This window comes from Tamandua tetradactyla, chromosome 14 (assembly GCF_023851605.1).
Source record: "Tamandua tetradactyla isolate mTamTet1 chromosome 14, mTamTet1.pri, whole genome shotgun sequence".
Taxonomy (NCBI): domain Eukaryota; kingdom Metazoa; phylum Chordata; class Mammalia; order Pilosa; family Myrmecophagidae; genus Tamandua; species Tamandua tetradactyla.
The window spans coordinates 54,094,609-54,107,073 of record NC_135340.1 but is presented as its reverse complement, the minus strand read 5'-3'; the positions used below and the strand labels follow the sequence as shown (position 1 = coordinate 54,107,073).

The 12,465-nt window shown below is 42.4% G+C and overlaps 1 protein-coding gene across 2 annotated transcripts in view; it reads left to right on the top strand.

Moving 5' to 3' along the window:
- The window catches only part of DNAJC17 (DnaJ heat shock protein family (Hsp40) member C17), a 66,510-nt gene that overhangs the window by 46,743 nt on the left and 7,302 nt on the right, over positions 1-12,465 (top strand). For both annotated transcript variants that reach the window (XM_077127485.1, XM_077127486.1), the window contains exons 2-7: positions 9,120-9,189; positions 9,475-9,533; positions 9,791-9,878; positions 11,274-11,359; positions 11,621-11,717; positions 12,326-12,369. In XM_077127485.1, coding sequence (XP_076983600.1) covers positions 9,120-9,189; positions 9,475-9,533; positions 9,791-9,878; positions 11,274-11,359; positions 11,621-11,717; positions 12,326-12,369 — 444 coding nt within the window. The remainder of the gene's footprint in view (positions 1-9,119; positions 9,190-9,474; positions 9,534-9,790; positions 9,879-11,273; positions 11,360-11,620; positions 11,718-12,325; positions 12,370-12,465) is intronic.

The following is a 12,465-nucleotide window of genomic DNA, read 5'->3' as shown; positions in this document are numbered from 1 at the left end:
CTCCCTGTTATTTGTTTATTTTTAATCCATATTTTTTACTCATCTGTCCATACCAAATATAAAAGGAGCATCAGACACAGTTTTCACAATCACACAGTCACATTGCAAAAGCTGTATCACTATACATTCATCTTCAAGAAACATGGCTACTGGAACACAGCTCTGCAGTTTCAGGTACTTCCCTTCAGCCTCTTTAATATACCTTAAGTTAAAAAGGGGATAGCTATATAATGCGTAAGAATAACCTCTCAGCTCTGTTTGAAATCTCTGAGCCACTGACACTTTATTTTGTTTCATTTTTCTCTTCCCCCTTTCGGTCAAGAAGGTTTTCTTAATCCCTTGATGCTGAGTCCCAGCTCATTGTAAGATTTCTGTCCCATGTTGCCAGGGAGATTTACACCCCTGGGAGTATTGTCCCACATACAGAAGGAGGGCAGTGAGTTTGCTTGCCATGTTGGCTGAGAGAGAGCCACATCTGAGCAACAAAAGAGGTTCTCTGGGGGTGATTCTTAGGCCTAATGTTAAGTAGGCTTAGTCTATCCTTTATGGGGATAAGTTTCATACGCACAAACTCCAAGATTGAGAGCTTGGCCTATTGATTGGTTGTCCCCACTGCTTGTGAGAATATCAGGAATTCTCCAAATGGGGAAGTTGAATTTTCCCCAGAAGATGGGTTCTTGCTAAATGAAGACCCAGTTACCATCTGAAGTATCTGTACTTTCCAGGTAGATAAAGAAGAGGTTTGGGAACTTACCTTGAGTACCTAGTTTTTGTCAAGTACTTCACATGTTGTTTCCTTTCGTCTTTACAACAGCCCTCAGTGTAGGTATTGTTTTCCTCACTTTGTAGCTGAAGAATTTAAGGCTGAATGAAGTTCAGTAATTTGCCCACAGTGCTAACAGTATGTGGAGGATACAGAATTTGAAAACACATCTGTCAGTTTCAGAACTTTTTCTTTCAGTGAACCATGATGCCTCCTAGCTTAGAATAGGGGAAAGAAACTAGACCAAACTGTTGGTGTTTTATTAACAATTATTTTTCCAGATGCAAAAAGTAATATAAACTTATCGTAGAAACTTATAATCCTCTCTTCCAAGGATATTTTTATATTTTCATCTGATGGCGATGAAAGTCTTGGCTCCCTTCTCTAACACCACCTCAGGAGGGTGCTTCCTTACGGTCTGGGCAGAAGTATAGGGTCCTCATTTGGCCTTTGATGGTGTGGTGGGGCCACAGTTTTTTCAGTGGTGTTTTGCTTGTTATAGAATGGCTGCTGCCTAAGACAGTGATTGCATGGTTTTTCACTGAATAAATTTTCAGTGTTCATAATTTACTCAACCCCTCTTTATGTCACAGTTTTCTCATTTGTAAAAATGGGATAAGAATATTTTCTACTCATAAGGCTGTTTAAGGGTTAAATAAGTTAATGTATGTAAAGCACTTCAAACAGAGCTTGCCATAAGGAAGTATATAAGTGCCAGCTACTATTTTTGTTGTTGTTTTGGAATTTAAATTAAATTATCCTTACTTTTCTGCTTTATGAATAATGCTATAAATGAACAGCAGTGTTTATAAATATTGTATGAATTTCTAAATATTTCTGAAGACTGGGCTCTTAGATCCTGGAATGAGCTGAGACTCAGCATCAAGGGACTGAGAAAAACCTTAGAATGAGCTGAGAATTAACATCAAGGGATTGAGAGAAACTTCTTGACCAAAAGGGGGAAGAGTAAAATGAGACAAAGTGTCAATGGCTGAGAGATTCCAAACAGAGTTGAGAGGTTATCCTGGAGGTTATTCTTACACATTAAGTAGATATCACCTTGTTGTTCAACATGTAGTTGGAGAGGCTGGAGGGAATTGCCTGAAAATGTAGTGCTGTGTTCCAGTAGCCATGTTTCTTGATGATGATTGAACAATGATATAGCTTTCACAATGAGACTCTGTGAATGTGAGAACCTTATGTTTGATGCTCCCTTTAGCTACTATATCAACAGAAGAGTAGAACACATGGAATAAAAATAAATATTAGGGGGAACAAATGTTAAAATAAATTCAGTTTGAAATAGTGGTAAATGAAAGCGAGGGGTAAGGGGTATGGTATGTATAGTCTTTTTTTTCTCTTATAATTTTATTTCTTTTTCTGTTGTCTTTTTATTTCTTTTTCTAAATCGATGCAAGTGTACTAAGAAATGATGAATATGCAACTATGTGATGATATTAAGAATTACTGATTGTATATGTAGAATAGAATGATATCTAAATGTTTTGTTTGTTAATTTTTTTAATTAATAAAAAAAAGTGTAAAAAAAAAAAAAGGAATGGGCTCTTAGAAGAGGTTAAAAGGTCAGGAAAGTCCCTTGATATGTCCTGCTGGATTACTTTCTAGAATCATCGTCAGTTTACATATTCACCACATTGCTAACAACAGTAAATACTAACCTTCTTTACTGGTCAATTGATAGGTGGAAAATGATTTTAAATATTTGTGTCTGTGAGGCTGAACATTTTTTATTAGTAACCATTAATATTCTTCTATGAATTGTTTCTTCATGCTCTTTCTCTATTTTCTTGTTGTAGTTTGCTTTTTCCTTACAACTTTGTATGAGTTTTTTACATAGGATTCTGTCTGGCATATCTGACACAGACACTTCCCTCAGTTATTTATTTATTTATTTTCCCCATGGGAGAGAAACCCTCCTGTTTATTTGATTAAACAAAAATAAAACAAATTGCAAAGGAACAATTTTAAAGTTCAAAAAGACAAATTTTTGTTTTCAGGCTGCAGTAGCTGATACAGCAGCTCCTCGCTACCTTCTCCAGCCTTCTCTATGGACCCCAGTGATAAATTTAGATGCCCATTCACAAAGGAAGTTTTTTTAACACGTTTCCATTGACTCTTCGCCTGCATATTGGCAATCATGTCTGCAGTCTGCAGTACAACTTTTAAGATTTTAAAATAAAAGCCAAAAGAAAAGGAAAAAAGAATCTCTCTATAAACAAAAATCCACTTTTTCCTAAAGGTTTGGGAAAACACCTTTTTTACTTCCCCACTTATCCACCCAGTGATTGGAACCCATGTTGACACTGCATTACCCATTTTTTAAAAGTGGCAAGAGGGGGCTGGCACCCTAGATGGTCTTGCAGCATGGTTTCTCTGGCTATGAAGTCATTCTGGTGTTGCATATCCCCTCAGTTTCCATTCCCCCTTCCCCACCTTTGCATTTTGTCTCTGTTTTTTTTTTTCTTTTTGTTATGTGGTAAAATAGATATAACATAAATTTTGCTATTTTAACCTTTTTTTTTTAAGTGTACAATTCAGTGGCATTTCATTGTGTTTTTATTTGTATTTCCCTAATGACCACATCAGTGTTGAGCATCTTTTCATGTGCTTATTAGCCATTTCTGTATTTTCTTTGGAGAAATTACTATTCAAGTCCTTTGCCCATTTTAAAATTGGGATTGTTGATGATTTTTTACTTAGAGAAACTTAAAAAAATTTTCCTCATTTAGATTGATTTATTGTATGTGATTTTTTCCCCCTTTGCTTTATGCTTAGAATTTCTTCCCCACCCTGAAAGCAGATTAATGAGTCCCTTCATTTTTTTTCTTGTAGGTTCTTTTCATTTTGTTTTCTTATATTTAGTTTTTTTTTCAATCTAACTGTAATTATTTTGGTATTTGGTTTTGAGATGAAAGTCCAATTATGTTTCCACTAAATGTTAGGATTGAGTAGCATCTTCTACGATATATTAAATTTTTACACTTACTGTGATTCGTTTCATGGGCAGGCTTATGTTCCATTAATCTTGTGTGCTGCATTTGTGCCATAAGATACATTTTCACAGCAGGCAGAGACCATCTAGGTTCTTCAGGTTCCTCAGCAAAGGAGAACTCCATACGCCTCCTCCATCAGGAGGGTTCGCCACAGCTTGGCCCTGCTCCCAGTGAGGACCACGTAGGTTCTCTACTTGTTCTGCTCTCTACTTTATGAGTAGAGCATATATGCCTTTGGAATCACTTTCATATATTTCCAGTAACATACCTGCGTTAACTTTGTCATTTTTAAATCCTTGTTTTCTCCTCTTCTTTACTCAGCTGGCATTTCTTTGCCTATATGTATACTCCCATAACCTAGCAGTTCTTCATACTACATCCATGCATTCAAACCTATTTGTATGAATTTGTTCTTTCCCCACAGTTTTCTTCTGTTATTTTTTGTTGGTTGAAGTTTTAATAATTTTATCCTTTGACAAAAAACATCATTTTATTTCCAGGTTTTTATTGCAATCATGCCTCTCTCTTTTCATATCCTTTTTAGTTGCCAGTACCTTTTCCTCATTTAAGCAAAACTTTCATATTTCTCTTTTAAGATGGTCTGGGGCTTGAAGAGAAGCCCATGCTCTTTCACACCTCTGTGTTGAATGCCCTTCCCCATCTCTCTGCTGGGGAAACTCTTACTCATCTTTTAAGCCCAGCTCAGATCCTGCCCTGTCTAGAGAGCCTGCAGGGCTGTGTTGATCCCTCCTTCCCCTGTGGTCCCGTCTTCACGGAGTCCTTGTACAGCATCTCCCCCACTCTAACTGTGAAATAATTGTTTTCACAGCCATCTTCCTTGCTCAGCAGTGTCCTTCCTCTTTGGTGACAGGGAACACACCTGGTTTTCCTCTGTATCCCCAGCCTCCAGCTAGGTGCCTGAGATGCTCCTTCAGAAGGCCCCGGGAGGAATGGGAGCCCTCAGACAACTCCCTCTACCCTTACACTCCCCTCTCTGGGAGCCAATACCAGCCTTCCCCTGACTTTCTGGGCCTCATCCATCTGCCTGCTAATCCATCTGCCTCATCCATCCTCCAGTGTGTGGAACTGGTGATTTTTAAACTGGAGAACCGGGAAACACAGCATTCAGTCCTCTAAGCCTTTCGGTGGTGGTTTGGAAATTGAGGCACCGGCCAGGCCTGGGGGGAATGGGGAGCCAGGACATACCAATTTCACTGGGGTAAATTGTGTTTGTTGGGAGTGTGGGAGACTTGTAGGGGTTGGAGGACCTCCGAGATGGGTATAGTTGTACTAGTTGCTTCAAATAAAATTTGATGAGACTGCTACTAGACATTTGTCAGAGGAACACATTCTGAAAAGAGAATTGGTAAGGAAGCAAATTAATATATATAAACTAACATCCCATTAGCACATAAATACATTTTTTTTTTAGTGAGAACAATTGTTTCCCTATTTAATTGAAAAGCCAAGTACAGAGTCAAGAGGTTATCCTGGAGGTTATTCTTATGCATTAAATAGATATCACCTTTTTAGTTAAGGTGTAACAGAGAGGCCGGAGGGAACTACCTGAAAATGTAGAGCTGTGTTCCAGTAGCCATGTTTCTTGAAGATGATTGTATAATGATATTGCTTTCACAATGTGACTGTGTGATTGTGAAAACCTTATGTCTGATGCTTCTTTTATCTACCTTATGGACAGATGAGTAAAACATATGGATTAAAAATAAATAAATAATAGGGGGAAAATGTTAAAATAAATTTAGATTGAAATGCTAGTGATCAGTGAAGGGGGGTAAGGGATATGGTATGTATGAATTTTTTTTCTTTTTAAATTTTTTTAAAAATATAACAACAAACAACACATTCTTAACTTATCATTCCGTTCTATATATATAATCAGTAATTCACAATATCATCACATAGTTGAATATTCATCATGATGATCATTTCTTAGAACATTTGCATCAATTCAGAAAAAGAAATAAAAAGACAACAGAAAAAAATTCATACATACCATACCCCTTACCCCTCCCTTTCATTGATCACTAGCATTTCAATCTAAATTTATTTTAACATTTGTTCTCCCTATTATTTATTTTTATTCCATATGTTTTACTTGTCTGCCCATAAGGTAGATAAAAGGAGCATCAGACACAAGTTTTTCACAATCACATAGTCAAACTGTGAAAGCTATATCATTATACAATCATCTTCAAGAAATATGGCTACTGGAACACAGCTCTACGTTTTCAGGCAGTTCCCTCCAGCCTCTCCATTACATCTTGACCAACAAGGTGATATCTATTTAGTGCATAAGAATAACCTCCAGGATAACCTCTTGACTCTGTTTGGAATCCCTTGGCCATTGACACTTTGTCTCATTTCACTCTTCCCCCTTTTGGTCTAGAAGGTTTTCTCAATCCCTTGATGCTGAGTCCCAGCTCATTCTAGGATTTCTGTCCCATGTTGCCAGGAAGGTCCACACCCCTGGGAGTCATGTCGCACGTAGAGAGAGGGGGAGGGCAGTGAGTTTGCTTGTCATGTTGGCTAAGAGAGAGAGGCCACATCTGAGCAACACAAGAGGTTCTCTTGGGGGTGACTCTTAGGCCTAATTTTAAGTAGGCTTGACCTATCCTTTGTGGGGTTAAGTTTCATATGAACAAACCCCAAGATTGGGGGCTCAGCCTATTGCTTTGGCTGTCCCCACTGCTTGTGAGAATATCAAGAATTCTCCACATGGGGAAGTTGAATTTCCCTCTCTGTCACCATTCCCCCAAGGGATCTTTGCAAACACTTTTTTACTCACTGTTGTATGTATGAATTTTTTTTCTATTTTCTTATTTTTTTTTCTGAATTGATGCAAATGTTCTAAGAAATGATCATGATGATGAATATACAGCTATGTGATAAAAAAGAATGTTCATATTGTATGTGGATTGGTTTTATTAATAAAAATTTTAAAATAAATAAATAATAAAATAATGTACCACCACCCAACCCATCCCATGCCCCTTTTATCTTGCTTTCTTACTGGTCCTTCTTGACCCTCTCTCTCCCTTTTGCTGTCTCTCTTAGATTTATGAAATAGAATATAGTAGCCACTTTAAAAGAGTTCCTTGAATCAAAAGCAGACATTTCTACTAATCCTAGATTTGAAGAAGTTCATTCCCAGGGCGGGTTGGCAGATTGGCAGACAGCCCGAATGATGGGCCATCTCCAAGACACTGATGCCTTCTCTCTGCCTCTTCTTCACGCACCTGGGAGACCCCGAGCAAAAGACAGAAAACTAAGACGCCTATAAATGTGTGTAGGTGCTTATCCTTGTTTGATCAAGAAGGAAGAATGATTAGTTAATGTTGAAACCTTAAAGAGAAGAGAGGAGAAATGGGGAAAGAGAATTAGCTTTTTAGCTTCTCCTTTATATTTTACATTTTATATATATATATATAAAGTAGTATCTATTTTTGTATTGTTTACTTATTGAAAAAAAATGTCAAATAAAGGACCCTAAAATGAAAATAATATATGATAAAGGTTTGGTTTAAAATAAAAAGGAAATGACGTTGGGGACACCAGTGGAAGAGGTGAAAGAAAGAGAAAGGGAGAAAAGATGAATAAGGGACATAAAGAGTAAAGATGATATTTAAAATGTAAGATTATATTTATATAAAGCTATCACCTCCCTCATTTTAGTTGTTTAGGGCGGGAAAGGGTGTGGGGGGCGGGAGCAGGCGGTCAGCTGTGTACAGGTAGATGGGTGGGAAGGTGGGCTGTCAGGGAGGCGGCAGGCAAGTCCACACCTGCCCTCGGCCAGGCCTTGGGAGCGGCTCTGGCTACCCCCGGCTCCACTGGGGGAGGGCTGGTGCTCACCATGCCCAGCAGGTGGCAGCACACCCCCACAGGTTCTCCTCAGTTCCCTGGGCACGGTGGCTGCCTGCCCTGCCTTGGCAGCGAGTGAAGGAAGGAGTTGAGTCAGGCACCTGCCCAGCAGGCCCTCCCCTGGCAGACGCTGGCTGCCTGCCTCACAAGGCCCCTATTTAGCACGCTTTCCTTTAGGATTGTTTATTGGTCCCATGTGAGGAGTCAGGAAAGCCAGTCTGCTTGGCTGCCCAGGGAAGTTCTGGGTCCAGAGGCTCCTCCCAGGAGGTGTGAGCAGCAGAAGCCAGGGGGCCCTGAGGAAGCAGGGGGTGGGCTCTGGGATTCTGTTCGGTTTTAGATAATATATGAAAGAGAATCGTGTTTGTTTTCGTTTACTAATATAAGAAATATTAAGGGCTTTTCTTTTGAATACACAGAAATGCAAAGATGAAAACTAAAAATGGACCATAATCTCCATGCCAAAATAACCCCTGTTGGCAATAAAAAATGCTAATAAGGCAAGACTTGTGTAAGCTTTGGAACTTTGAACTACAGAAAGGTATAAAACGAGAATTACATGCCTCCTTCCCCTCCACCTTCAGCCTTTCTCCAAAGGAAATCCCTAAGTCTCTTATGTTTGCTTTGAGAAAAAAAAATTCAAACTAAAATCATGCATATACATGAGTATTTGCAACTGTTTATATTTAACTCATTTGTTTATTTGTTTTAATCCCCAAAGTGATCACCTGTGTATGCTGTGCTGCGCTTTGCTCTTTTCACTCATTATATATTAAAGATCTTAATATGTCAGCACATACAGACATGATTCTATCACAGTGTTTTTAATGGGTTTCCTGGTGGATGGAGATTTTGGTTGTTTCCTTTGGGGGCTATTATAAACAATGTTTCAGGGAGCAGCCTTGTATATTTATTTTGGCATACTTCTACAAATTCTGGGAGTGGGTCAAAGAAAGAATACGGGGCAGGCCACGGTGGCTCAGCAGGTAAGAGTGCTTGCCTGCCATGCCTGAGGACCCAGGTTCGATTCCCGGTGCCTGCCCATGTAAAAAAAAAAAAAGAAAGAAAGAAAGAATACATTTGAAAATTTGATGGCTAAATTTGTAAAGATCGCCCCAGGTTATATTCCCACCAAGAGTGTGTAAGAGTATCTATTTCCAAGCGGCTGTAGAAAAAAACAGGACACCGTGCCCCTTCCAGGTGCCCTTTGTCACATACTGTGGTGAGATGAGATGTTCACAGGAAAGACCAGCTGGGGGCAAGGAGGGCAGTGGCCGGCTTCCTCAGTATTCTTTGCCTGATCCACTGCAAATCTCCATGGCAGTAGTGAAGTGAGTCTTAGTGTGGGAGCCAGCAGCCTCTTTTAGGTGGGAATGAGGGCATCTATCACTTTAAATAAGGTTGTCATGTTTGTCCCTGAGTTGAGACCTGAGTAAGAAGTAAATTACATCATTTGACTCTTCCAGGTAAAGAAGGCGTACAGGCAGAAGGCCCTGTCCTGCCACCCAGACAAAAACCCGGATAATCCCCGAGCAGGTGAGACTCTCCTCTTGTGGGCATGGAGAGGAGAGCGGCCTGTTCACCTAGCACTGTGCCTTCCCCTGACCCAGACCTGAGTGTGAGTGCTGGTGGGGTGTAGGGGCTTCATTCACACGTTAGGGGCATCCACTCAGCTGCTGATGGGCTCATCCTTCCCTGCTGGTGTGTCATCTGCCAGTGTTGGCTTTTCTGCCATCCTATGGCTTCTTTGTTTTGAGCAAGCACACCGTCACCACGTCCAACTTTGTTTTCTCCCCTCTCTTTTTTGGCCCTTATGTTTAGCTGAACTTTTCCACCAACTCTCTCAGGCCTTGGAGGTGCTGACTGATGCTGCGGCCAGGGTAAGTCCATCCTTCTCCATCTGCGTTGGCCCCGATGGTTAGAGATCACGTCTGCCCGTCAGCCTCGATCCTCTGCACTCTGCCATTCGACACAGTCCTTGCTCTCCAAGCCCTGGGGACCCAGGCCCCTGGCTACCCTACCATGGGCTCCTGAGAGTAAGGCCCTTGGGCCAAGCAGGCAGGAGCCAGGAATATACTGGGGGCTCTGTTCTTTTTCTCTGGCTGACCCGCTGCTCTGTCTTCCTTTTTCTTGCCAGGCTGCATATGACAAGGTCAGGAAAGCCAAGAAGCAGGCAGCAGAAAGGACCCAGAAACTTGATGAGAGGAGGAAGAAGGTGAAGCTTGGTAGGCGACATCATAATGCTGGGTGGCCTGCGGTTGCATTTCCCTTTGGCCATTGCCTTTTACCTTTCTTTCTAGAGCTTCAGTTCCACCAATTTGAAGCCTCTTGGCCCAGGCTCTGGGCAGGACTCTGTTCCTAGGGTTTGGATTCTAAGGCACTCTTAGGAATAATAACAATTACCAGATTTACTATTAGCTAGGCATTATGACAGATGATTTATTATCTCCTTTAATTATCATAGCTATCCAAGGAGGTAGGCATCACTTAACCCATTTTTTTAATCTTTTTTTTTTTTTAATGAGAGAACTCTTAATCCACTTTTTATAGACAAAGAAGCCAAGATACTGAAAGGCTAAGAATTTGTGGAGCTGAGATGTAAACCCACTTAATAAGACTGAAATCAGTGCCCTCATTCACCAGGCCTCACTCCTCACGCCCAGCCTCATTCCTGCCTGCAGCATTAATTCTAAGAAGCTCTTTCAGAGGGCTCCAAAGAGGTTCAGGCATTATTTTACTGTTTTTCTTTTTTACAGCTATATATATATATCATAAAATTCACCTATTTCAAGTGTGTAATTCAGTGATGTTTTAGTAATTTTACCAAATGGAGCAACGATGACTGTAAATCAATTTGAGAACATGTTCATCACCCCTGTAAGATTCGTCCAGGTGTTCTTTACACAATTTCTCTTTCCCTCTTCAAATTTAATATGTGCATTTGCCATCCCAATACATATATTTCTAGATCAAAAATTTTTAAAAAGGCTCTAGGGAAGGAAAATGCACAGACGGGAAAGCAGTGAGTCCGGGCCTAAGGGCAGGATTGTCATAGCCACTGGGAGGAAGGAGGGCTCCGAACCGAGGCTGATGCCCTCACACAGGATCTGCCCAGCTCTGAGGGAGCCACTGTAGCCTGGTCCATAGTGAGGCTCGGTAAATGTGTGTTGAGGATGTAAAGGAGGCAGTGGGAACTTGAGCTAAATGGTGGGGAAAGATCAAAGCCAAGGCAAGCCTTCCCATGTCAGGCTGTGGTGCCAAACCACAGGAACAGACGCCAGCAGCTCCACACCCACTGGCAGCCCGACACATGGTCCTAGGCTGCTGATCTACTTGCTCTCTGCCTGCCAACTGGATAGAGCCAGCTGGGTCGGCATGAGCTGTTTAACCCTTCCAGACCCCTGACCACTCAGCTGGAGTCCATGCTTCTTCTCTGCCATGACTTTTCTCAGTGGAAATTATCTCGAGGGCAATATGGCCATGGAGGGGAGGGACAGTTACTGTGTGGCTTCAGCCTGTTTGAAACTGTGGGGTTATCAAAGCAGCCAGAGCCGGGGCAGGCTGAGGCCATGAAGAAACTGCTGAGACCAGCAATTAAGTCACTGAGCCCTTGTGCCTAGACCTGGAGGCCCGGGAGCAGCAGGCCCAGGCCCATGGGAGTGAGGAGGAGGAGGAGAGCCGGAGCACCAGGACACTAGAGCAAGAGGTGAGTCCAGACATCCTGACCTGAGGGCCATCTGCAGGAGGATGAAGAAGAGAAGGAGAAGGAAGAGGGAGGAACCCGGTGGTTGTGGGGTAGGGAGGGCATGCTCGTTCCCCCTCTTCTGTGGGATCTGGGTACCATGTCCCACCCACAGGTTGCTGAGCCCTAGCTTGCAGGTGGAACCTCCCAGGGACCTTTACAAGGTGAGCCAACTTGGAATTGGATCTGCACAGAATTGTCACCCCCAAACCTCCCACCCTGTAGATCATACGTCTGCGCGAAGAGGGTTCCCGGCAGCTGGAAGAGCAGCAGAGGCTGATCCGGGAGCAGATATGTCAGGAGCGCGAACAGAGGCTGAGAGGTGAGAGGCAGTCACACTCACAGCTCTCCCCTCCCAGCTCACGAGGCCACGCTGGCTGCTTGCTGGGGTAGCTGTAGAGGCTTCCTTCCATTGCTGGAACCCCTAGGCCACAAGGGGATCTAGGGCCTGGCTCCCCCTCTGACACATTCCACCTGTCCCTTCTTCCTACCAGTTCTCTGGGGCCTGTTTGCTTTTACTCTGCTTGAGACTTTTTGGCCCTCTCTGTCTTACTCTCAAAGCAGAGGTGGGTCTGTTATAGAGCAGATAACCAGAGGAAAAGGCAGTGTTACATGTTGGGCCCTGGGATCCTATATTTTAGTAGGATTGACTGATCTGTATCCCTCCCTCCTGTCCCTAGCAAACGTTCAATAATGGGCAGGTCTCACCAGCTGGGCAGGCAGACCACCCATGGAGTGGCTGCTCCTCTGGGGATGGGGTGGGATTGTGTCTACTTTCCTCACCAAGCTTCTCACCAGGGCAGGCCACATGTTGCCCGTGGTCAGGAGAAGCCTTTTCTAGGTCCTTCTAGGTGCTAGGCTGTGTCTTCTTTGGGAGAACCTCTCACTCCCTTATACTCTCCCCTGTTTCTTTTTTTCCATTTTTTCTAGGAAAGGCAGAGTACAGTGAAGGCAAAGAAACCCCCAAACTAAAGGTGAGTCCTGGCGGGATCTACAGGTCTCCTCATTAAGATCCACAGGTCTGGGCGGGCCACGGTGGCTCAGCAGGTAAGAGTGCTTGCCTGCCATGC